At 38.8% G+C, this 27769-nt stretch overlaps 1 protein-coding gene across 2 annotated transcripts in view; it reads left to right on the forward strand.

The window, feature by feature from the left end:
* Nucleotides 1-27769, forward strand: part of MAP2K4 (mitogen-activated protein kinase kinase 4) — a 189143-nt gene that overhangs the window by 72603 nt on the left and 88771 nt on the right. For both annotated transcript variants that reach the window (XM_049776912.1, XM_049776913.1), the window contains one exon: nt 22900-23074. In XM_049776912.1, the coding sequence (XP_049632869.1) occupies nt 22900-23074 (175 nt within the window). The remainder of the gene's footprint in view (nt 1-22899; nt 23075-27769) is intronic.

Consider the following 27769-nt stretch of genomic DNA (forward strand, 5'->3'; position numbering starts at 1 on the left):
GAACACCTTCTTTGCCAGTGCAAGATTCCCACCAAAAATGCAACTTCATTCCCTCCTTCGCCATTCCTTGCTTGTATTCAAGACAGACATTCTATTTCTCTGACTCATTAACATTGTCATAATAGTTGTCAGTGTAGTTCTTTCTTTTGTGTGTGTGTGTGTGTGTGTGTGTGTGTGTGTGTGTGTGTGTAGTTATTTCTTTAGCTATACTCACCACTCTTTGTGCTAGACTTCATATTGTGGGCCAGTCCTTTGAACTTCATCTCTTATTTTCTCTGTGTATTATTACAATAATTTTTTATTTTTCTTAAATCCCACAGATGAATGAGGCTATTCTGTGTCTATCTTCCTCTGATTTATTTCACTCAGCGTAAACATTTCCATGTCCATCCATGTACAGGAAAATTTCATGACTTCATCTCTTGACGGCTGCATTGTACTCCATCGTATATATGTATCACTGTTTCTTTTTTCTTTTTTTAAATTATAAATTTTTATTTTGACCATTTTGGCTTATATATCTTTCACAGTAATATTTTAGGTACATATTAACATAGAATCAGGGGAATTCCCATCACCAAATTTGTCCTCTCTTCACCCCCATTCCCAACCTGCATCCCATATCCCCCACCCTCATCCTCTAGGCTGCTAGAATAAGTGGCCCCTTCTGTGTCTAGCTTACTACTTAGTGATCATACATCTGTTTGGTCCTGGTACTCTCCCTTACTCCCCCCTCTATTTGAGAGGCGGAAGTAGATGGTTCAAGTTATGTGGCTTTGTTTGAAGAAAAAAAAGCAATAAGATGGGGTAAAAATTAAAAAAATCGAAAATGGGTGGAGTCCTTCTAGAAGCTCTCAACCTCAGTTGAGAGAGGAAAGGACAAAGGAATTGAAACACCACAACAATACAAAAAGAAGTATCACATAAGATATCCAGTGAGCACTACAGCAATAAAGACAAGCACTACATAATAGCCACGGTCCTGAAATATAAACATGGTAGAGTGCAAAAAGGAAAAAAAAAATAAACGGAGACACCAACTCACCAACTTCAATATCCACATCAAGACAAAGAAGTAAAAAAAAAAAGTAAATAAATAGATAAATGAATAAAAGATTATTTTGCGCATCCCCCCCCCCCCCCCCCCCCCCCCCCGTGTAGGCACAGTAAATAATGGCACATAGAGAGGGAATTTCCTTGGCCTAAGAGATACAGGGTTTCTCCACCCTCTCACTGCATGGGATTAACTATAGACCTCTTGCATATTCATTTACTTTCCCCTAGGTGCTTTTGTGGTGCATGGAAGACTTCTGCTCCTTCATGGGTGATAAACTCAGACCTCTGTATCTAGAGATCTTGGTATCTCACAGGTCAAGGAATGGAGCTTATGCTGAAGTCTTTCTTTGTGGTTCTAGAAGTTCTGTTTCTTCAGTGTCATTTTTAATTCCATTTTTCTGTAATTGGTGGTCTTGGTCATTGTGCTGATCCTAGGATGGAGCCTGGGATAATCTTTCGTTGTGTTTCCAGTAACTCATTCAGTTGTGATTGTCTCAGTCAGACCTCTGGAATTAGAGATCTTTGTTGTACAGATCGTAGATGAAAGCCTAGTCTAGGGCTTTTTTTCTTAGTCTCAGGTATGTATCACTGTTTCTTTAACCACTCATCTGTAGTTGGCATCTGGGTTGTTTCAAGATTCTGGCTATTGTAAATAGCTCTGCAACTAATATAGATGTGCAGAAGGCATATTTATATTGTTTTTGTGTTCTTAGGGTATATCTCTAGGAGTGGTATAACTGATCATATGAGAGCTCAATTTCCAGTTTTTGGAGGAATTTCCATATATTGTTTTCAGTAAAGTCTGGGCTAAATGGTATACCTACCAACAGTGAATGAGAGTTCTTTTCTCTCCACATTCTCGCTACCACTGATTGTTATTGTTCTTTGTGAAGTGTGCTAGTCTCTGTGGTGTGAGATGGTTACTTGTTTTGATTTTGTTTTTCCTGATTAGTGATGTGGAGCATTTCTTTAATGTGCCTTTTAGCCATTTGTATTTCTTCATTAATGAAGTGTCTGTTCATTTCTTCTGCCCATTTTTTTATGGGGTTAGTTGTTTCTTTCATGTTAAATTCCGTCAGTACCTTGTATATCTTAGATATTAGCCCCTTATCTGATGGACATTGGGTGAATATTTTTTTCTCAATCTGTGGTTGGCCTTTGTATTCTAGTCACTATTTCCTCTGAGGTGCAGAAGCTTCTTAGCTTAATATTGTGTCATCTGTTTATCTTGACATCCACTTGTTTGGAGAGTGATGTTTCTTCCTTGAAGATGTCTTTAGTCTCAATATCATGAAGTATTTTACCTACATGTTGTTCTATATGCCTTATGGTTTCATGTCTAATACCAAGGTCTTTAATAATTTGGATTTGATCTTTGTGCTTGGTGTTAGATGGAGGCCTGATTTCACTTTTTTGCATGTGGCTGACAAGTTGTCTCAACACTACTTGAAGAGGCTTTCCTTGCTTCATTTTGCATTTCTTGCCCCTTTATCAAAGATTATTTGATTGTATTTCCGGGGAATTTATCTGAGTACTCAAGTCTACTCCATTGATCTGAGGATCTGTCTTTATTTTAATACCACTTTGTTTTAATGACAATTGCTTGGTAATTATGGGATGATTAGACTAAGTAGAAAGAAGGTCTTAATGACACTAAATCTCATGGCAATGACAATGATCTCTCACAATATCAGTGGACTAAATATATCTTTTTGAGAGATACAGATGGTAAAATGGATCAGAAAGCTGAATTCAGCATTTTGCTACCTACAAGAAACACATCTTTCTGAATAGTAATAACATATAGACTGAAAGTCATAAGTTGTAGGACAGTCATTCAGGCAAATAATTTTCTTAAAAAGACTGATATAATACAGGCTTCTCCTGTCCAGAGATACAAATGCAGCAGAAATCCCAACCCTGGGAAACAAAGGAGTTAGTGCCCCCTCCCTCAAAGAGCAAATTTAAACTGAGAGACAGTGTTTTTTTCCTCTGATGAGGGAACACAGTCTTCTGCCCAGAGACACAAAATCAGAAGACCATACATGCTCTGCTTCACTCTGAGACTTCGCTTATTCCCTAATCATTGTACACCTGCAGAATATGTAGAAAACACCACACTACAAAGGACACTATGGGAAAGCATTGCAGAATACTACCATGCTTTGAGAATGAAGGTGATGGATCTGATGACTCAACAAGCAATAATCACCTACAATAGCCTGAGAAAGACTTTAGAAAGGAAATTTGTAGGAAGTTCAAGAAAATCAGAGTCCATAGAGTGAAACCAAAGGAATAATAATCAAGAGTACAAGAAACAAATAAAAAAACTTCAAACCAGGGCTAAAAGTCTTGGTAGCCTAATTGAAAACCTCACTGGGAAAGCCTTACCAAAAGTGTAACAGCTGCTGAACAGAACTGGAGAACTGTACGATGAGATGCATAACAACTCCATACAGCAGAGGCTGGAAAGAGCCTTAAAACAAATTATTAGAAGATAGAAAAAATCCTCAAAGGATGTGAACAGATAAAATATAGAGGTCTATGATAAACTAAATAGAAACAATATAAGATTCATTTAGTCCTAGAAGCCCAGGGGGGAAAAATCATGAAAAATCAAGTCAGGGACATCTTTGCAGAAAGACTCCCAGAGCTAAAGATTGCATGTAACTAAATACTACATGTCCAAATAGTATTGGCTAACAGTTATCCAAAGAAAAACATTTAAGGCACATACTAGTCACAATGAGGGATGGACAGATACCAACAGATAGGGATGGAATACTGAAGGCAGCAAGATCAAAAAGGGAAATTATGTACAAAGAACACCCTTTGTTTACATCTTTTTAAATCTGTTTACAGCAGATTTGTCATAAGCAACCCTCAAAGCCAGAATACAGTGGTGGTGTATTGTTGAATTACTGGTTCCACCCTAATCAATTTTCTACTCCGCCCTACAGAGTGATCTGGTGATGAGTTTATTGGATTATTCCCTATTTAGTGTTCCTCTCCCATTTGGTTTGTTTCTTGGCAATAAAAGCAGTGGTCTCGGGCTGGAGAGATAGCACAGCAGTAGCGCGTTGCAAACGCTGACCCCGGTGGTTCGAATCCCGGCATCCCATATGATCCCCGTGCCTGCCAGGAGTGATTTCTGAGCAGAGAGCCAGGAGTAACCCCTGAGCGTTGCCAGGTGTGGCCCAAAAAGCAAAAAAAAAAAAAAAAAGCAGTGGCCTGAAGAAGTCAGGCACTCATTCTTCGGTGTTCCTCCATTAAGTTGCTTTCCTTCTTAGAAGCAGGTTTGTGTGGTCGGATTCCCTTGCTTGAGTGCTGGATTTCTTAACCCATTATTGTACCTTTTCATTTTGTGGATTATTTCCTGCATCATCGTTGGCTTCCAGACCCATGTCTCACCAGATCCTCATTTTGGAGCTTGGGTCTTAGCTTACAGATGTCACCCAAATTCGGATCTGAAACTGTAACAGGGAATCAAATAGTGATCTTGGCTACTGACTGGTGAGCTGTTTATTTTTTTGTTTCTCAGGTGGATTTCACCATTCTTGGTTTTTAATTTTACAACTCTTTGGTTCAAAGTGATGTCATTTGCTTGGGTTTTGGTTGAATGACCCTCACTTCTCCTTATGCTAAATGCTAATAATGGTGGCTTTCCTTATTTTTTTCATTTTGTATGTATCAAGAGAATGAAAAGATTTGATTTTAAAAGTCAAAAGACTTGACTTTTACCTTGAATTAAAAGTTTCTGAAGTGCTGTCTAATAGTTCTGAAAGACATACAAATCTAAGTATTAGAAAGGCATTTCTAGGGGGCTGGAGAGATAGCACAGTGACAGGGTGTTTGTCTTGCACATAGCCGATCCAGGATGAACAGTGGTTCGAATCCTGGCTCCTATGTGGTCCCCCGTGCCTGCCAGGAGCGATTTCTGAGCACAGAGCCAGGAGTAACCCCCCCTGAGTAGCTGCTGGGTGTGAACCAAACACCCCCCCCCCCCCCCAAATATTAAGGTATTTCTGGTACTCAAACGTAGTCTAGCTGAAATCCTTGAGATTGGTGTTCTGTGGCTATAGGCTATAGGCTACTGGCTATAGGTCAGTAGAGCCTCTAGCGGTTTCCTTGGGGATATTGGCTTACAAAGTGAAGCATATTATATTTAAATGGCCCATTTAGAAGGTGGATCTATAGGATTCTCACTCACCCACCCTCTACCTTATTACCCTTTTAGAGGGTGTGGAACTAACCTGCTTCCCCCAACAAGGGATAGTTTTTAGGGAAATTAGTAACAACACAGAATCAAAAAAAATGAATTCTATCAGGAAAATAATAAAATCTCAAACTAGGATTTTTGAATATAGACTACCTCAGTAGAACTAAGAAATTGTGCTCAGAGTATGATCCTCTTTGTATTTGGAGTAATATTGGGTGTTGGACCCAAAAGATCTTAATTCTATATAAACACCTGTTTAAAGTACTTTTCAATACAATAGAAGATATGTGTTGTGGAAAATTCTAAGACTAAAATTCATAGCCTACATCACTCTAGAAGGAGGGTTGCAGGAGTTATATTATCTTATGAAATGCTGATACTGGAAGGGTAGTAAATAGAAGTAAATAGGCAGGCAGTACTACCCCGTGTTGGATTAAAGTTTGTCAAGGAACTTGCTTTCAATGCTTGGGAAAAGATTGACTCAGATTCTAAGTTCAAGGGTAGCTATAAAAAGATTATCCAGGGGAACTACAGGGCCATATGAAAGAATTTGTGGAAAATTGACAGGAAATTAAAAGGCAGGTTAGAAATGCAAAAATTCAAAACTGCAACAAAAATCTTTCACAGTGCCCATGAATATTGTCAGGATATTTTATGCCCATTTAGGGAGACAAAAAATGTCATGGGATTTCTTATTGCTTGGAGTAATGCTGGAACTTAAAATTAGCCTCCTCTGCCCCACACTGCTGCACCTCTAACAACATATGTGGTTCAGAGGCAAACTCCAGGAAATCAGATCAATGGTTTTTGCCCAAGGAAGCCACCTGGTCTTTGCCCAAAGTGTGGCAAGGGATTTCATTGGGTAAGTGACTTGTTTAGTACCTAACAATCTCCCCAGCATCAGGGGAAGGGTCTAAAGCCTATCTCACAAAGTCAGGTCATATACTTTAAGTGTGGGAGTATGGGCCATTTATGAAAACAATACAGGTCACAACCTCTTTTTGTACTCGCTGAAGGATCCGCCCCCTAAAAACCAAGACTCAATCAACTTGTCTCTGGAAACTGGGCCAGGAGTCATTCCCTGGCCCCCACATCAAGGCACCTTTTGATCAGTAGTTCAGCTTCTCAGCCCAGACCAAGAGAAATTTGAAGTTTCAGTACATTAAAGCCTGCCATTTCAGGAAGCTGTGGTTTAGATATTCCTTGCCTGGAGGAATTGATCTTCCTTCCAGCCAATGCCCTATAACATTAGGTCTGGCCTAATAGGGCCACTCCCTCAAGGGACTGTGGGGATGATTTTAAGAAGAAACAGATTAATGGCCAAAGAAACATCTATTCACCTGTGGATTATAGATTCTGATAATGTAGGGTAAATAATAGTTGATGCTTCATTGCCCACAGTCTGGATATTTAAAAATGGTGAAAATAAAGCTCAAATTTTATTACTTCCTCCTGTTATGCCTGAAAAATCATAATGAATCTGGCAAGAAGGCTTCAGAAGTACTAATTGTGAGACTTCTGTATTTTTAGATTTTACTGCTAAACATAAAGAAGAAAATCCAATTTAAATTCTTGTAATTCAGGGCAAATAATTTGAAAAAGTGTTTGATTTGGGGGTAGAAGAGTCTGATTTCCTTAATCTATTTGCCCCAAAATTGGGCCCTACAAGAAATTCAGAACAGTTTGGAAGGGATAGTGGGGGTGTTGCCTCCAAATTCTGTTTGCCAGAGTGCTAGGTATTTGATGTGATAGAACCAGAAAATCAACAGGCAATATTCATGTCTATTGTAGATCCAGTTTCTTAGAACTTATGGGGACATTATTTGCATAAGCAATGGGGAGCAAAATATCACATCCCTTACCAAAACACCATGCAGAGTACTAATTCAGGGGTTTTGCTTTTTTAATTGGGGCCACTGTGTTAAAGCACCCAGAACCTATTCCCATTAAATGAAAATCCAATGTTCTAATATGGATTCTCCAGTGGCTCATCGACAGCACAAAATTAGAGGTGCCTAAAAGCTTAGTTGATGAACAGTTAGGCTGGCAAACTTAAAATCTTTTTCTAATTGGAATTCTACAGTATGTATTATTAAGAAAACACCAGGTAGCTCAAAACTTTTTTATATCTTTATTTAAACACCATGATTACAAACATGATTGTGGTTGGGTTTCAGTCATGTAAAGAACACCCCCCTTTACCAGTGCAACATTCCCATCACCAATGTCCCAAATCTCCATCCTCCCCACCCCATCCCTGCCTGCATTCTAGACAAGCTTTCTACTTCCCTCATTCATTCACATTGTTAGGATAGTTCTCAATGTAGTTATTTATCTAACTACACTCATCACTCTTCGTGGTGAGCTTCATGAAGTGAGCTGGAACTTCTAGCCCTCCTCTCTTTTGTCTCTGAAAATTATTGCAAAAAATCTTATTTTTCTTAAAACCCATAGATGAGTGAACTATTCTGTGTCTGTGTCTCTCTCTCTGACTTATTTCACTCAGCATAATATATTCTATGCACATCCATGTATAGGAAAATTTCATGACTTCATCTCTCCTCACAGCTGCATAATATTCCATTGTGTATATGTACCAAAGTTTCTTTAGCCAGTCATCTGTTGAAGGGCATCTTGGTTGTTACCAGAGTCTGGCTATTGTAAATAGTGCTGCAATGAATATAGGTGTGAGGAAGGGATTTTTGTATTGTATTTTCTTGTTCCTAGGGTATATCCCTAGGAGTGGTAGAGCTGGATTGTAGGGAGCTCAATTTTCAGTTTTTGGAGGAATCTCCATATCGCTTTCCATAAAGGTTGGACTAGATGGCATTCCCACCAGCAGTGGATAAGAGTTCTTTTCTCTTCACATCCACGCCAACACTGCTTGTTCTCATTCTTCGTGATGTGTGCCAATCTCTGTGGTGTAAGGTGGTACCTCATAGTTGTTTTATTTGCATCTTCCTGATCATTAGTGATGTGGAGCATTTTTTCATGTGCCTTTTGGCCATTTGTATTTCTTTTTTGTCAAATTGTCCATTTCTTCTCCCCATTTTTTGATGAGTTCAGATGTTTTGTTTCTTGTAAAGTTCTGTCAGTGCCCTGTATATGTTGGATATTAGCCCCTTATCTGATGGGTACTGGGTGACTTGTTTCTCCCACTCTTTGGGTGACTTGTATCCTGGACACTATTTCCTTTGAGGTGCTTTTCAGCTTAATATATTCCCATCTGTTAATCTCTGCTTTTACTCGTTTGGAGAGTGCATTTTCCTCCTTGAAGATGCCTTTAGTCTCAATGTTATGGAGTGTTTTACCTATGTGTTGTTCTATATACCTTATGGTATCAGATCTGATATCGAGGTCTTTAATCCATTTGGATTTTACCTTCGTACTCAATGTTAGCTGAGGGTCTAAGTTCACTTTTTTTGCAAGTGGCTGACCAGTTGTGCCAACACCACTTGTTGAACAGGTTTTCCTTGCTCCATTTAGGATTTCTTGCTCCTTTATTAAAAATTAGGTATGTTTAGGGAACATTCTCTGAGTACTCAAGCCTATTCCGCTGATCTGAGGATCTGTCTTTATTTCAATACCAGGCTGTTTTTTTTTTTTTTGTTTTTTTTTTTTTTTTTAATAACTATTGCTTTGCAATACAGTTTAAAGTTGGGGAAAATAATGTCTCCCATATTCCTTTAACCAAAGATTGCTTTAGCTATTCACGGGTGTTTATTGTTTCCAAATGAATTTCAAAAGTATTTGATCCACCTCTTTGAAGAATGTCATGAGTAACTTTAGAGGTATTGCATTAAATCTGTATAATGTTTTGGGGAGTATTGCCATTTTAATGATGTTAATCTTGCCAATCCATGAGCAGGGTATTTGTTTCCATTTTCATGTGTTCTCTCTAATTTCTTGGAGCAGGGTTTTATAGTTTTCTTTGTATAGGTCCTTCACGTCTTTGGTCAAGTTGAATGCAAGATACTTGAGTTTGTATGGCACTAATGTGAATTGGGTTGTTTTCATTTTTTTTATACTTTTCTTTATTTAAACACCATGATTACAAATATGATTATAGTTGTATGATTACAGTCATGTAAAGAACACCCCCCTTCACCAGTGCAACATTCCACCACCAATTTCCCAGATCTCTCTCCTCCACACACCCCCCACACCTGTACTCGAGACAGGCTTTCTACTTCCCTCATTCATTCACATTGTTATGATAGTTTTCAGTGTAGTCATCTATCCAACTGCACTCATCAATCTATGTGACGAGCTTCATATCATGAGCTGCACCTACCAGCCCTCATCTCTCTTGTCTCTGAGATAATGTTAAAAATGTCTTTTATTTTTCTTAAAACCCATAGATGAGTGAAACCATTTTGCATCTTTCTCTTTCCCTCTGACTTACTTCACTCAGCATAATAGATTCCATGTACATCCATGTATAGGAAAATTTCATGACATTATCTCTCCTGACGGCTGCATAGTATTCCGTTGTGTATATGTACCACAGTTTCTTTAGCCACTCATCTGTTGAAGGGCATCTTGGTTGTTTCCAGAGTCTGGCTATTGTAAATAGCGCTGCAATAAATATAGGTGTAAGGAAAGGATTTTTGTATTGTATTTTTGTGTTTCTCTGGTATATTCCTAGATTTGGTATAGCTGGATCGTATGGAAGCTCAATTTCCAGTTTGTGAAGGAATCTCCATATCGCTTTCCATAACGGTTGTACTAGACAGCATTCCCACCAGCAGTAAAAAAAAAGTTTCTTTCTCTCCACATCCCTGCCAGCACTGCTTGTTTCCTTTTTTGTGATGTGTGCCAATCTCAGTGGTGTGAGGTGGTACCTCATAGTAGTTGCGCACTTCTGCTTCGACCTCTTATAGGTGGGCTTAAGGGGACCAGCAGAGTCAGCTTTATCCGCAACTCCAGCCCAGAAAGACGAGGCAAGCCATTAGGGGATGAATGCCAGAGAAGATCAAAGTTCCCAGGTTGAAGCAAGCTGGGAGATGCCCCAAAATGTCTGCCAAGCCTAAGGGGCCCAGCAGTCAGCTTTATCTGCAACTCCAGACTGGAAAGACTCACCTCAGCAGATGCATGTCCTCAGGGGATTAATGCTGGAGAAGATCAAAATTCCCAGGTTGAAGCAAGCAGGGGGAAGACTCCAAATGTCTGCGGAGCTTAAGGGGCCCAGCAGAGTGTGTTTTATCCACAACTCTGGCCAGGAAAGACACACCTCAGCCGAGGCAAGCCGTCAGGGGATGAATGCCAGAGAAGATCAAAGTTCCCAGGTTGAAGCAAGCCGGGAATCCCCAAAATGTCTGCTGAGCTCGGGGTTTTTTTTCTTAATGTCCACTTTTCCCTATCATTATAGGTGTATAAAAAGGTCATTGATTTTTGTGTGTTAATTTTGTAGCCTGCCACCTTGCTATATTAATCTATTTTTTTTTAGAAGCTTTTTCGTAGTCTTCAGGGTTTTCTAAGTAGAGTATCATGTCATCTACAAACAGTGAGAGCTTGGCTTCTTGCTTTCCTATCTGGATGCCCTTGATCTTTTTCTTGCCTAATCGCTATAGCAAGTACTTCCTGTACTATGTTGAAGAGGAGTGGTGAGAGCGGACAGCCTTGTCTTGTACCAGAATTTAGAGGGAAGGCTATTAGTTTTTCTCCATTGAGGATAATATTTGCCACTGGCTTGTGGTAGTAGGCCTTGACTATATTGTTCCTTTCATTCCCATCTTGCTGAGAGTTTTTATTAATAATGGGTGTTGGACCTAATCAAATGCTTTCTCTGCATCTATTGATATGATCATGTGACTTTAATTTTTCTTTTTCTTGATGTTCTGTATTATGTTGATAGATTTATGGGTATTAAACTATCCTTGCATTCCTGGGATGAAACCTACTTGGTTGTAGTGAATGGTATTCTTGATTCTGTGTTGGATCCTATTCACTAGGATTTTGTTGAGGATATTTTTATCAGTGCTCATCAGGGATATTGTTCTGTAATTTTCTTTTTTGGTAGCATCTCTGTCTGGTTTTGGTATCAAGGTGATGTTGGCTTCATAAAAGCTGTTTGGAAGTGTTCCTGTTTTTTCAATTACATGAGTCTGACCAGGATTGGTAGTTTTTTTTTGAAAGGTTTGAAAGAATTCATTAGTAAATCCATCTCGGCCTGGGCTTTTCTTTTTGGGCAGACATTTGATTACCCCTCTAATTTTTTCAATAGTGATGGGTAGCTCAAGACTTTTAACTGATTTAAGGTCTGTAAATTCTCATATGGTTTCAATGGGCAAGATGCAGAATTGCTTACCTTCACTGGTAGCCACTGGCGTTTGATATTAATTCACTTAAATGACTTTTTTTTAATATTTCCATACGTCCAAGAGACAGAAATAGATTTGCCTTTTTAGTTCCTTCTCTTAATAATAGGACCCCTCTGCAGTGATTTCAGTGGATGGTTTTGCCTCAGGGCATGGCGATTTCAACTACAATTGTTAGTATTTAGTTGATGTGATTTTACATCCAGTTTGCAAAAATTTTCCCCAAGTATATTTGGTGCATTACAGGGATGACATCTTACTGTAAACTCAGACTTATCAGGAATATCAATGTGTTCATGACTTTGTCATCATCTTGCAGGGTTCTGGTTTAAGAATAGCCACAGAAAACATGCTGACTTTACATCCATTTCAATAGTTGGGCTTTGTGTTGGTTCATAATTCAGTGAGTCCCAAAAGATTTCTCTGTCACAAAAATCTAAGGATTCTTAATGGTTTTCAAAAACTCTTAGGATATATAAATTGGATCCGTCCCTCCCTTGGGATTCTGCACTCAGAACTTACACAAATCATGTTTGTGCCCTATTTGTAATTGATCTCTGCTCTTATCAATGTAAAGCTTAGAAAAATTTTCATGTTAGGTTTGCTCCTGAAATAATAATCTGCCCATTCCAAAAACAGGATAGAATAAATATTACCTCTCTGTGAGTCCCTTTCTACTAGCACTATCTGATTTTTCCGGAAATCCTGGGCCTTCTTTAAGAGAACACGTTTTGTGATCCCATCTATTATCGTCTCCTTTCTTAAACCTTCTGCCTCCATGTTATACACTCACGCATCATTTTCAGGAAAAGTCAGTCTTCTGTCCCTTTTTTGAGCAAAACAGTAGATACTAATTACAAGTCTGCTTAACAAGTGGAACTTGCTACTTTAAATTACTTGTTTCATGTTTCAGGGTCGGGCAATATAGTCAGCAATTCTGCTTACTGTAGTAAGATTGTTTCCAGGCAGAATAACTTCCTCTTTAAATGCTCATAACCAAGCTGTTTAAGATTTGCTGCAGGAATTACAAGCACTTCCGTGAAAACTTTCTTAGGCAATATTTATCACTTACATAAGAGTCACTCACTTTGCTCTCCAATGGGAATGAAAATGCTGATCATCTGGCTATGCCAATATTTAAATTGCCTGTAGAAAAACATGGAGCACTTCATACAGATGCCCATTGTTTGCATGTCAACTGTCATATTTCATGGAAGAAAGCTAGACAGATAGTCAATACTTGTACCATTTGTGCATCTTTGAATACAAGAACATATATAGCTGGGGCCAAGCCCCCAGGGTTTCATACTAAAGAATTGTGGCAATGAATATTACACATGTTGACTTATTTTTTTCATAGAAACCCTATGTGGTGGTACATACACATTCCTATTTTATATGGGAAGGTAAAATGAACTTAGAATGAGCTAAAGCCGTTTGCATCTTCATGCTTCAATACTTTGCTGTTATGTGTATCTCCTAATCATAAAGACAGACAATGGCCCGGCCTATACCAGTAAAGCTTTTTAATCATTTTGTAAGGAATGGCAAATCAAACATATCACTACCATCTCATGTAATTTCCAAGGACTAGTCATAGTTGAAAGAACTTACAGAACTCTCAAAACTCAACTAATAAAATATAGAAAAAGAGGCATTTATTCTAATACCATGGTCTTTTAATGACTATTGCTTTGCAGTACATGTTAAAGTTTGGGAAAGTGATACTCCCCCCCCACCCCCCCATTTTTTAGGGCTGGTTTAGCTATTCGTGGGCATTTATTGTTCCAAATGAATTTCAGGACTGTTTGATCACCTTCTTTGAAGAATGTCATGGATGTCTTTAGAGAGATTTATTAAATCCGTACAATGCTTAAGGAGTATTGACATATTCCTTGATTATTATGAAATGTCCAACTTTGTCCTTTATAATTTTTCTAAGTCTAAAGTTTGTGTCTTCTGATATTAATTTGGCCACTCCTGCTTTTTTAAGGGACTTGTTTGGTTGGATGATTGTTTTCCAATCTTTGATTTTGAGCTTATATTTGTTTTGTCTATTCAGATGTATTTTTTGTAGGCAATAGAATGTTAGATTCTGCTTTTTGATCCATTTTGACACTCTGTGTCTTATTGACTGATGCATTTAATCCATTGATATTGTGAGAGATAATTGTCATGGGATTTAGTGTCATCTTTATATAGGAGTATGGTGTGTCTGTTCTGTCTTGCCTTAAAGTAGACTTTTCAGGTTTTCTTTTAAGGTTGGTTTTGAGTCAGTAAAGTGCCTGAGCTGTTGTTGATCCATGAAGCTATATATAATTTCTTCAAGCCTGACTGTGATTCTGGCTGTGTGCAATATTCTAGACAAAGCATTCATTTTGTTGTGTTTTGTCACTATATTCCACCACTGCCTTCTGACCTTGAGGGTTTCTTGTGACAGGTCTGTTCTAAATGATAAGGATGCTCCTTTGAATGTAATTTCCCTTTCTGATATTGTTGCTTTTAGTATTCTATTCCTTATTTGTATGATTTGTCATTGTGACTAGGATCTCTTAGCTGGTACTCTTTGTATATGCAGGATTTGGTTGCATGCACTCTTTAGCTCTGGGAGTTTCTCTGTAATGATTTCCTTGACTGTTGATTCTCCTTGAGATTCCCATCTTTGGTCTCTGGTACACCAATGATTGTATGCTGTTTCTGTTCAGTTTATCAAAATCATCTATTTTCATCTGTTCACATTCTTTGAATATTTTTGCCATTGTCTGATAATTTTCTTTAAGGCTCTTTCCCAGTCTCTTGTTGTATGGAGCTTTTAGGCACCTCATCTTCCAGCTCACTGATTCAGTCCTCAGCTGCTATTACTGTGTTGGAGAGGCATTCTAGTGAGGTTTTTATTTCACCTACCACACTTTTTAGCCTGTTATTTCAGGTTGAAGGGATTTTGTTTTGTTTTGTTTTGGCCACACCCTGTGATGCTCAGTGGTTACTCCTGGTTATTTGCTCAGACATTGCCCCTGGCTTGTGGGACCATATGGGACGCCAGGGGATTGAACCGAGGTCTGTCTTAGGCTAGTGCATGCAAGGCAGATAGATGCCTTATGGCTTGCGCTACCGCTCGGCCCCAGGTTAGAGTTTTCTGATTTTCTTTTCATATCCTCTTGATTCTTCATTGTGGTCTGTTCAGCTTGGTGTATGCGTTGTTTGAGTGATATTAACATCCTTTATATATTTTTTTCTAAGTTTCTTATCTTTGAGGCTAAGTAGTTGGTTGTTACATTTTGAGGCATCAGTACTGCCATCTTCTCTATGCATGGTGTTGGCCTGTGTTTTTTTTTCCATTGTCATGCCTGTAGTGTGTGTGATATTTTCTGCATGTTGTGCTAGAATTTATTGACTAGGTGCCAGCTCTCCTTTGATTATGTTGCTTCTGCAGTGCTTCTTGAAGGGACTGGTCTTAAAAGTTGCAGGAGATGGTCAGGCAGTGGCCGCTTGCAATGAAGTCTGGTGGCTATCAGACTCCACATTTCTTGGGTCGTTTTAGCTCACCCCGATCATGTAGCTTCCAAAGACACTTCTGGGCAGGATTAGTCCTAAAAGCTGCAGCCAGTGGTCAGACTGCAGTCACTTGCCTTGAAGTTCAGCAGTAGTCAGGCTCCACCTTCCTTGGTCAGTGCCAGCTCACTTCAGATTATGTAGATTACACATATGTGAATGTTCTCAAAATTTTCTCAAAATCCACAGCTGATGGTCTCTCAGCAGCCACTTGCAATGACGTTCAGCAGCGATCCTCTTGGGGAATTTTTAAATTAATGTTACAGTTTTTTTTTACTCATGACTGGTTTGTTTAGGTTTTCTACTTCTCATTTAATATTTAGTGATTATATTTTCTTTTGAAATTGTCCATATTTACTATGTTCTCGGTCTTCACAGAATACAGTTATTCATATAAGCTGTATTCATAATAATACAGTTATTCATAATAATAATTTTAGCTTGGATTTCTTGGTGTCCTGTTGTAATCTCTCAGCTTTCATTTCTAATTTGTTTTATTTGAGTATTTTCTTCTTTTTTTTCCTTGTGAGTCTTGCCAATAGCTTATCTGTCTTGTTTATTCTTTCAAAATCCAGCTCCTGGTCTCATCAATTTTTTATATTTTTCTTGTTTCTGTATTATTGATTTCTGCTGTTTTTGTTATTTTCTTCTGCTTATGTTTGGGTTCTTTTGCGATTGGTTTTCCAGATATTTAAGATGTATCTTTAGGTTATTGATTTGTCTTTTTCTTCTTTTTTAATGTAGGTTTGTATGACTGTGTGCCCCCTCCAACTACTGCTTTTGCAGTATTCCATAGATTTTGGCAGTTTGTTTCTTTATTATTTATCTTATGAATCTCTGTTTCTCCCTTGATTTCCTCTTTTATCCAGTTGATATTGAGCAGGATGTTATTTAGTCTCCATATCTTTGATTTTCTCATACTATTTTTTATTTAATAAATTTGTTAAAAGAAAATGTATCATAGTGGACATAAGTGATCATAATACATTTGTTTCAGGGTGACAGGAAGCAAAGTTATCAAAGTTATCAAAAAAAATTAAAGAAAAAGAGAGTTCATTAGTGGTTATATTCATGATAATTATTGTATCACCAATAAAGTCGTTAATGCAATAGCAGAAGCTTTAGTATGCCTTTTTTTTTTTTAAGATATTAGATGAATGGGGCCGGCGAGGTGGCGCTAGAGGTAAGGTGTCTGCCTTGCAAGCGCTAGCCAAGGAAGGACCGCGGTTCGATCCCCCTGGGTTCCATATGGTCCCCCAAAACCAGGGGCAATTTCTGGGCGCTTAGCCAGGAGTAACCCCTGAGCATCAAACAGGTGTGGCCTCAAAAAAACAAACAAAAGAAAGATATTAGATGGACTAGAAAAAATGAAAGATGTGTGTATGTGGCAGCTGTTGTTCATTCTGTAGGCACAGCAAAATATGGGAGAAATTGGAAGGGGAAATCTCTGGCCTAAAAACAAGGAGACCCCACCCTGAAGTATTTTTTCATAAGACCAACTCCAGGCACCAGACCTACTAGGTTGTCCAACCACTTAGCCAGTGGTCGGCAACCTGCGGCTCGCGAGCCAAGGCACACTTGGCTCTTTACACTTTTAATTTGGCTCTTCTGTGTGCTGGGCAGCCGCTCCAGGAATCAGGACTCTGCTCCTACCTTCTGTCAGTGCACACCCTGTGTGGCTCTGAAAATAAATTTCAATCGTGGTTTTGACGAGATTTGGCTCAGTTGAAAAAAAAGGTTGCCGACCACTGCTAGACATTCTCAGCAACACAGTTGTTGCTGTTGGGTTTCTGTACTTACAGATTCTGGTTTCTGTACTGGTACTATGTTAAGGCTGTATGATGTATAACGTCTTCTGGTTTTGTCTCACCATTAGGTAGCACTGCAGAGAATCCTGCCCTAAAAACAAACTGTTGTTGTTCCTAGGTTGTCATGGTGTCATAAGTACCATCTTTGGAGTAAGTCAGTGCTATGGTGGTAGTGGAGCCTTCCTTGTTAAGAGTTCTTATTCCTGATGACGTAGGAAATCATGTTTGTTTCCTCAGATTGTGTCCATGGTTCAGGGGTAAATGGTCAGTGTCCGATCAGCTGAAGTCTAAGCCAGTGGTCGGCAACCTGTTTTTCAATTGAGCCAAATCTCGCCAAAACCACGATTGAAATTTATTTTGAGCCACGTTTTTTTTTGGTTTTTGGGTCACGCCCCCCCATACCACATGACCTGACTGGACCTGTGTGATGTCACACAGAAAGTCACGACCCCTATACCACATGACCCGACTGGAGCTGTGTGGCACTGACCGCTGGGGCTGCACACAGGTCGCACAGTGACAGAGCCTAGAAGCAGTGTCCTGACTCCTGGAGAGGCCTCCTGGCATACAGAAGAGTGTGTAAAGAGCCACATGTGGCTCGCGAGCCGCAGATTGCCGACCACTGGTCTAAACCAACTCACTATGCCAGGTGTTCAGGGTGTAAGTCCCACTGCAGTTTAAAATGTTTTGTTCTCATCTCTATTATAAGAACTCATTTGCATATGTAATCTTTTCCCATTTTAATATGCCTGTACAAAAAGAAACAATGCCACAAATATTACTGGTGCATTTGGGGGCCAAGGTATCAGGACCAACAATCCCCATAACCTTTTTCTTACATGACTTTTAAAGAAAGACATGTCTACTAGAATTCCATACTAAATAGATCCTGAGGATGGGGGACCCGGGGACCAGCTGCCCGGCCTTGCTGTGAATGCCTGGCCTGGGGGTCCCATATCCATGCTGAGGGTTTAGTACAAAGGCCTGTCAGCTACCCTCCCACCCCCACTGCAGAGTCATGCCATTTACCAGTTTCAAAAGGAACAGTGATATCCTGGTTGCTGGGGTCTGCAGAAGAGGTCACCAGCACCTCACATCTTCTATTTTGTTTTTTTTTGTTTGCTGCTGTTGTTGATTTTTTGTTGTTTTTGTCTTTTTGGGTTACACCTGGTAGCACTCAGGGGTTACTCCTGGTTCTGCACTCAGAAATCGCTCCTGGCAGGCTCGGGGGACCATATGGGATGCCAGGATTCTAGCCACCTTCCTTCTGCATGCAAGGCAAATGCCCTACCTCCACGCTATCTCTCTGGCCCCTAATATTTTTTTTTTTTTTTTTTTTTTTTTTTTTTTTTTTTTTTTGGTTTTTGGGCCACACCTGGCATTGCTCAGGAGTTACTCCTGACTGTCTGCTCAGAAATAGCTCCTGGCAGGCACGGGGGACCATATGGGACACCGGGATTCGAACCAACCACCTTTGGTCCTGATCGGCTGCTTGCAAGGCAAACACCGCTGTGCTATCTCTCCGAGCCCCCCTAATATCTTCTTTTTACAGTCAATCTTGTTCTCTGTGTCCTTGTGTTCTGATAGGGTGCTTGGCATAATTTTTATATTTGTGATTTATGCAAGTTAGTTTTTTGTCCTAAAGTATCTTCTATCTACGAGAAGCTTCCATGTATAAGTGAAAAGAACCCAGTTTCAGCTTTTTTGAGGATAAAAGGTCTTGTATAGATCCATTAGATGTAGTTTTTCTAGTTTCTCATTTAGAGCTTTTAAGTCTTTGTTAATGTTCTGCCTTATGCATCTGTCTAGTGGTGATAATGGCATGTTGAAATCTCCCTCTACTATCCTATTTCCGTCCATATGTTTTGCTTGATTTGTTAGCAAAATACTTTCTTGTTTTGCTGACTCTACATTTGGTGATAAATGTTGATCAGAATTAGTTTTTCTTGGTCTATAATTCACCTGATCAATAAGAAGTGTTCATCTTTGTCTCTAAGTACTTTGTTGATGTTTTATGCAATGTGGTTGTGCCATTTTTTTTCTCCCAGTAGCTTGTATAATTATTTTTTGTGCTTTTACTTTGAGACTGTATGTGTCTTGAACATTTTAAGTGTGTTTCCTGTAGGCAGTAGATGGCTGGGTCTTGTTTCCTGATCTAATCCACTACTCTGTACTTTTTTATGAGAGCTTAGTCCATTTATTTTTAAAGACCCAATTAACTGAAAGGGCTGTTGCGCCATTATATTGTGCAGGATTATTACTGTTATAATTGGGTATTTCATTTATATATTTAATACTTGATTAGTTCATTTAGAGTGGCTTTGATTAACATGAATATTGCAAGTTGTTTTTTTTTTTTTGACAGAATATTTTTAACTCTCCATCCCTGTAAATGAGAATGTTACTGAGTAGTTGGACTCTAGGTTGAAAGTTTCATTCAGTAGTTTGAATATGTCATTTCACTCTTTTCTTGCCTGAATTGTTTCAAATGGAAGATTTGATTTGATTCTATGTTCTTTTCTTTATACTTGATTTTTTTTCTCTCCCTTTCTGCTGTAAAAAGCCCATCTCTCTTTTTTTGTGACTTGGATTACTTTATGTTTTGTTTTCCTGTTAGGGTCTATTTTGTTTGGCACTCTTTTTGCGTCCTGGCTTTGTATAGCAGTCTTTTTGCAGAGAGTGAGAAAGTTCTCTTCTATTATCTCCCATACTGCTTGTTCTACTCCTTTTTCTTTTTCCTCCCCTTTTGGTATTCCTATAATTCCGGGATTATTTCTTTTCTTCTGTTCATTAAGTACCTTACATTTTCTTCCATTGTCATGTCTCTTCTTTCTTTTTTGACTTATGCATTTTGCCTTGTAATTTGTTCTCAAGTTTGTCTATGCAGTTCTCCATGTGTATAATTCTGCCACTATGCTTCTTAACATGTTTTTTTCCCCCTTTAGTTCCATTTGTATAATTCTGTCATTTTCTAAATGAGTTCTTTGAGTTGGTTGAATTATTCATCTATGTATTGTTTAATTTTGCAGGGTAATGATTCATTTATTTCTGTTGCTAAAGCATTTAAGTGTTGATTTTGGGTCTACATGTATATGACTCAGGTTTTTGGTGGACTTGAAATTTACCAGGATTTCTGTTCATATACTAAAACTGTAGGCATCTTCTTTTGTTTCCTCATTGTTATTTCATTTGGTGGTTGAAATGGTGGAATTTCAGGTGTTTAAGACAATGATGTATTGAATTGATTGTATAAAATGTGGCTAGAGGTATATGTGCTTTAGAGGTTATTTTCTTAAACAAGCTTAGTCTTCTAAGTCTGATAAAAATAATTACAAAATAATTCATTACTTTGTTTTTGGTTTTGGGGCCATACCTGGTGATGCTCGGGGGTTATTTCTGGCCATGTGCTTAGAAATCTTTTCTGGCTCAGGAACCATACGGGATTACAGGGATCGGATCCAGGTCTGTCCTAGGTAGGCCGCGTGCAGGGCAAATGGCCTACTGCTGTGCTATTGCTTCAGCCCCTCATTACTTTGTTTAACTGAAGTTTGAGCTGTATATTTTATAGGAGAAAGAAATGCTAGTTCCAGTCTGCCTGAAAGTATATTGTATAGATTGAAATGTCTTTGTCAGCATGGTTTAGGAAAAGGAGGGTTGATGGGAGGGACTAGACTAGAGGGTTCTTCTCTGCTCACACAGAAACCTGAGCTGTGTAGTAAGGAAAGGAAGGGGATCAAGGTAGGCCAGAGAAAGATGCTGCAGGCAGCTCCAGCCCATTTATTTAGAATAAAATGAGGATGGTTCAAATTTCTTGAACCAATATACATGATACTTTGGGAAGATAAATAATATTTAATTCAAGAAAATCCTGGCAGTTGTGGTGCCTTGCATTTATATTCTGTGAGGAGAAATGAAAGTGGCTGGCCTTGAAATTTTCCATATGAAGTGGTAAGGAATGTATGGATGTCTGAGTGATGGGCATCAATCCAGATTTTGTAAAGATCTTGAAAGTGCTGGGCTTGTCCACTAATAGTACCATTTAACAGGCTGTGATCTTCCATTGTTACATAGCTATAGCCACCAGAGACAGTTTTAATAATGGTCTTAGCCAATTCCTGTTTGGCAGGGCTCACTGAGTGAGGATTTACTGTCAGATAGTTGTGGATGTCATCTTTGGGAATTGGCATAAAATTTAAATCTCTAGTCTTATTAAATGGTAGCCTGAATCAGGCAGTCTTTTCATCAAGCCAGTTTCTCATTCTGCAGCTGGACACACTTAATTCCTTTTTTTATCCTGTCCCATGAGAACAGGGCTCTAATGATGACCACCAAGTGGACAGACTTACTTAGGGCAGAATGGTTTTGCATTTGGAGGAAATATGAGAAGTTGTTCTTGAGACATGATGGGCAGCGTGGGATGTCTGGAGCCTGGGCTGGCTTTTTTTTTCTCCTGTTGGTAGTATGGTGGTGGTGGTTGTGGGGCATACCCAGTGGTACTCAGGGTTGAACCCTGGCTCTGAACTCAGGGATCGCTTTTAGCAGTGCTCTGGGGACAAGATGGTTATATTGGGGATTGAACTTGAGCCAGCTGTGTGTAAGGCAAGCACCTTACCCTCTGTACTGTCTCTAATCCTATTCCTAATCTTTGTAAGAAAAGTAAAAAGCATGTAAACATTTCTGGCTTGTATCACAAAATTGGATTTTTGAAAGGATACTGAAATGAAAAATATTGGAACATTTAAAAAAATTTTTTTTTTTTTGGATTTTGGGCCACATCCAGTGATACTCAGGGGGTTACAACCGGCTATGCGCTCAGAAATCACTCCTGGCTTGTGGGACCATATGGGATGCCTGGGGATCGAATTGAACCATGGTCCGTCCTAGGTCAGCTGTGTGCTAGGCAAATGCCCTACCCACTGCGTCATTGCTCTGGCCCCAAGATTGGAATTTTCAGAATAGTTTTTATTTTATGAACATTGGAAGGTTTATGCTTTTATGACTGTTTTTTTTTTACTCTTATTGATTTATCTATTATATAATAACTAAAAGTTAAAATTTATTTTCCCACTTTAGCTTACCTTTAACATTAACAAAGCAGTATACTTAGCAGTATTTTTGAACCTTGGTAGAATCCTCTGGGGGAATCTACTAAAATTCTGATTTATTATTCCTAGATATTCTGATATTTTTTATAGCTATTGCTGTCAGACAATACATAGACACTGGGTCTTAAAATTAAACATTTCCTATAGGAGATTCCAATAAACAAGTAAATAATGTTTATAAAGAAAGTTTATACAACTTGTACTGTTTAATGACTTGAAATAATTAGTTCAGAACTTTAGGAATTAAGGTTTACAATTCTATTTTCTGCATTTGATAATATGTAACAGAGTTTGAAAAAATCTTAGGTTTGGAAGTGCAAGCTGCTTTGTTGAATTAGTTTATTTCAGAACATGGTCATTTTTTTCTTTTTTCTTTTCTTTCTTTTTCTTTTATTTATTGTTCTCGTTCTCCTCTTCCTTGCCTTTCTTCCTTTCTCCCCTCTTCTCTGCCCTTCCTTCCCTTCCATCTCTTCCTTCACTTCTGGTACCTTTTCTTTCTTTTTTTCTCTGGTTGTGCTCAGGGTTTTCTTCTGACTTTGTGCTTAAGTATCACTTCTGATGCTTGGAGCCCTGTAGAAATGGTTGGAATTAATTTGGGGTTGTCATATACAAAAGTATCTTAACTCCTATACTATCTCTTTAATCTCACATGCTATATCTATTGGCTACTTAGACCATTTTTAATTCAATGAAACTAAGATGATGCAAACAATTGCTTCAGGTATTGAGTTTAGTTTTAGTAACACAGGAGACATCATGTTTTACTATGAATAATTAAAAGAAAAAGGGCTAAGATCTATATATGAATGTGGAATAATTCCTTCCCAATATTTTTATAGAGAGAGACTGAGAACACACAGCATTGAGTCATCAGGAAAACTGAAGATCTCCCCTGAACAACACTGGGATTTTACTGCAGAGGATTTGAAAGACCTTGGAGAAATTGGACGAGGAGCTTATGGTTCTGTCAACAAAATGGTCCACAAACCAAGTGGGCAAATAATGGCAGTTAAAGTGAGTGATTTTAATTTTTTGATTTTTACTTTTTGGTACTCTTTTCAGTTAAGATCTATTTTATGCTATAGTATTATTCTACTACTTTTTAAAGGATATTTAAAAATTGTTCTGTATTCTTTGTGTAGTAGTTTTCTAATTCTCAGAATATTTGAATGTATGAAGTGTGCATGTTCAGTGTTTATTGTATGCTGTATTAACATTTTAAACTTTAGGCCCTTTTACTGCCAAGGTAAGTTCTGGCTGTGTGATTGCACCATCCCTGGGAGCAGGGCATTGCTGCATTGAACCTTGCGGGAAGCTGAAAGAAGATGTAGCATACTGGGTTGGGCAAGGTGCGGGGCTAGGGCTAACAGCAGTCTTATTGGAGGTTTCCCAGAAACCATGCACATGCTGTTGCCACTAACCTCAACCTTACTCGGTCCTGACCGGCTTCAGCTTCTGTTTTATTTATTTCATCTTCACTCAGTACTGCCCTGTTCCCTGGTTTCATAATTGTATTTATGTACGTACCTTGCGATAATGCTATCATTATCGGTTATTATTGTGATACATATTACGTGCATTAAAATAAAACCAGAAACAGAATTAAAACATGGCTAATATAGTGTATCTAATAGACTTCTCTAGGTAACTATGTTGAACTGATTTTCTTTGGCTTCTGTTATTTTTTTTTCCTTTTTTGTTTAGCTCCTAAATATTCATTAAATATATTTGTTTTGTTTTTGTTTTGTGGTTTTTGGGTCACACCCGGCAGTGCTCAGGGGTTACTCCTGGCTCCATGCTCAGAAATTGTTCCTGGCAGGCACGGGGGACCATATGGGATGCCAGAATTCGAACCGATGACCTTCTGCATGAAAGGCAAACACCTTACCTCCATGCTATCTCTCCGGCCCTCATTAAATATATTTAAAATATATCATGAAAACTAACATTCAGAATGAGGGGACATTTTAAAAACTAAAGGAGAAATAGCTAAGTATATAATCATATTATCAATAAACATAGAATTCAGTGATGGGGCTGGAGAGATAGCATGGAGGTAGGGCGTTTGTCTTGCATTCAGAAGGATGGTGTTTTGAATATGGTTTCTCGAGCCTGCCAGGAGCGATTTCAGGACATAGAGCCAGGAGTGATTTCAGGTGTAGAGCCAGGAGTAATCCCTGAGTGTTGCCGGGTGTGACCCAAAACCCAAAACAAACAAACAAACAAACAAAAAAAGAATTCAGTGAGAACAAGTAATGTTCTAGTTTACAAGACTTGAATCTGGGTTTGCAGACAATCTTTTTGAAACATTTTCCTGAGAGTTTGTCAGAGTGGTTTCATGAAAGGAATTTGTATATTTGTACATTTGGTGGGTGATGGAAATTTTATGTTTGACTTTTAAGTAGGTTTGTATCATATTAATATAAAGGTTCTTTGTATGGAAGTTTATTGTGAGCAGAATATTTGACTAAATACTTAGCTTTCTTTGTTGCATATTTTTCTGTGCTGAGCCATATAAAACTATAAGAAGATAAAGTCAGAAAAATCTTTATGACTTTAATTTTATTGACTTTTAGTCTTATTTTAGCCATATTTCTTTTAAAATTTGGTGAAACTAGAATTAATTTCTTAAAAAATTTCATGATATGCAGTGATGTCAAAAATAGAGTTTTAGACTTTCAGTGTTACAACTCTGTTACCATCATGGTTTGAGTAGCGCTCCTCCTATGTCCCCAGGTTCCTTAACAGTCCCAGATTTACTCCTTAGTAGAATTTTTGGGGAGGTTTTTTTTTTGGGGGGGGGGTAGGGTGGAGGTTCCATTCCTGGCAGTACTGTATCTTACTCTTGGCTCTATGCTTAAGGAACCATCTAAGTCTAAGGATGAATCTTACTCAGTGTACTATCTCTCTGATACCCAGCCACATTTTTTTGTTTGTTCTAGGTCACACCCAGCTGTGTTCAGGGCTTACTGTAGGCTCTAGGATCATTCCCAGTAGGCTTATCACAGGAAGTGTGGGAGATTGAATCCTTTTGGCTGCGTGCAAGGCAAATGCTACAATGTACTATAGCTTCAGCTGCCCTCTTCAAGCCTTAGCCACATTTTTAAGTATAACTTGTAGACTTTTTTTTTTTTTTTTTTCGGGCCACACCATTTTGATGCTCAGGAGTTACTCCTGGCTAAGCGCTCAGAAATTGCCCCTGGCTTGGGGGGGACCATATGGGAGGCCGGGGGATCGAACCTTGGTCCTTTCTTGGCTAGTGCTTGCAAGGCAGATACCTTACCTCTAGCGCCACCTCGCCGGCCCCACTTATAGACTTCTTAAAAGAAATACCTATATTTACAAATTTCACATATAACTATTGCTCAATCAAGACACTAATTTAGTTTACATATTGAAAATTTATTTTATAATGTAATGATTTTTATTTTTATTTCTGACTGCAGTGTAAAATCATTTTGATTTTTTAATTAGAATTTTTTAATTTTTTTAGTTTTCTAATTTGGATGTGAATACTTTATCCTATGTATACTCTAGTTGCATGTCATCTTCAGGACAAATGCCTTTTGCTTACCAGCTTGTCCTTTTGAATATAATAATTTCTTTTTTTTTTTTTTTTTTGGTTTTTTGGGCCACACCCTGTGACGCTCAGGGGTTACTCCTGGCTATGTGCTCAGAAGTTGCTCCTGGCTTCTTGGGGGACCATATGGGATGCCGGGGGATCGAACCGCGGTCCGTCCTAGGCTAGCGTGGGCAAGGCAGGCACCTTACCTCCAGCGCCACCGCCCGGCCCCTTGAATATAATAATTTCTTGAATGTATGCTTTTTCTTTGTTTCTTTTTGTAGGCTATGAAGGAAAAACCAGGGGAGAGAGAGTAACAAGCGTGTCTAGAGAGGAGTGGAAGAGCTATAGAAAAAGTACTAGCTAGGGCAGTGGTCAGCAACTTGTGGCTTGAGAGCCACATGTGGCTCTTTACACTTTTAATTTGGCTCTTCTGTGTGCTGGGCAGCCGGGCGGCCGCTCCAGGAGTCAGGACTCTGCTTCTAGCCTTTGTCAGTGCGCGCCCTGTGTGTCTCTCAAAATAAATTTCAATTGTGGTTTTGGCGAGAGTTGAAAAAAAAGGTTGCCGACCACTGATCTAGGGGAATAGAATAACAGTCACTGAAGATGGACAGCAGTGGAATTTTTTATTTTAAGAATTCTATTGGAGCCGGAGAGATAGCATGAAGGTAAGGCATTTGCCTTTCATGCAGGAGGTCATAGGTTCGAATCCTGGCGTCCCATATGGTCCCCCGTGCCTGCCAGGAGCAATTTCTGAGCCTGGAGCCAGGAATAACCCCTGAGCACTGCTGGGTGTGACCCAAAAACCACACACACACACACACACACACACACACACACACACACACACACACACACACACACACACACACACACACTATTATTAATTGGGGCCGGAGAGATAGTGTGAAGGCAAGGCGTTTGCCTTGCATGCAGAAGGACAGTGGTTCGAATTCCGGCATCCCATATGGTCCTCAGACCCTGCCAGGAGCGATTTCTGAGCATGGAGTCAGGAGTAACCCTTGAACGGCGCTGGATGTGACCCCCTAAAAAACAAACAAACAAACAAAAATAGAATACTAGTAATTGGAGGCTGTTCAGGATAGGGCAGTAAATTATGTTAAGGTTATCACTATTGATCAATACAATGACCTTTTAGCTTTCTGCTTGAAGAATTATTAAGAAAAACAGACTATTTTAGGTATAAGGACTAGTACCAGACTGAGAGACAGATGCTATTTTTTATTTTAAGGATTTTGGCATTGTTCTTTCAATTGTCATTCTAAGTTTCTTTCTTTCACTCTGTATTTTTCCCTACATATCCTCTTCTATAGCATTTAAAGTGTTCCCCTCCATCTTTGTCTTGATTTTTGCTTTCTGCAGTATTTAGATTTCCAATTAATCGTCCCTGATCAGGAATTGAAATTTCTATAGGCTAACTCTTATGTGGGTAGAAATCTTCATCTAACACTATCGCATCAGCACTTTTATGAGTATCATAGTGTATTCACTTCATTAGGTAGGTTATCTGGTAGACCTGGTATTGTAAATATGAGTAGGCAGAAGCTGGAAAATATGGTGTGTCTTTTTCTTCATCACTTCAAGACATAACCACTTATGTGAAAAGTTCTATTATGGGATTTTTGATGCAACTGAACATTATTGAAGAAGATTAATTTTAATGTTTAAACAGTGTCTTTACTTTGTTTTGAAAGTACTGGAATTAAAAAAGTGACCTTAGGGGCTGGAGAGATAGCATGGAGGTAAGGCGTTTGCCTTTCATGCAAGAGGTCATCGGTTCAAATCCCAGCGTCCCATATGGTCCCCCGTGCCTGCCAGGAGCAATTTCTGAGCATGGAGCCAGGAGTAACCCCTGAGCACTGCCGGGTGTGACCCAAAAACCACACAAAAAAAAAAAAAAAAAAAAAGGTGACCTTAAATTGTAAAATCCCTTTTTTGGTCATATAGAATGATCTGCTTACAATTTTGTTGAGTTTTGAAAGGTCACAATATTACGATTGATTATTCTGTGTGAAACAGAAATTATGACTATCTTACTTTGTGTTAAGACAAAGTTCTAAGTCTTCTGTCTCTTTGCTTGGCTGGTTTATGTGACTTAATAAATACATAATTAAGCCATATTATTT

Source organism: Suncus etruscus, chromosome 7, assembly GCF_024139225.1.
Source record: "Suncus etruscus isolate mSunEtr1 chromosome 7, mSunEtr1.pri.cur, whole genome shotgun sequence".
Taxonomy (NCBI): domain Eukaryota; kingdom Metazoa; phylum Chordata; class Mammalia; order Eulipotyphla; family Soricidae; genus Suncus; species Suncus etruscus.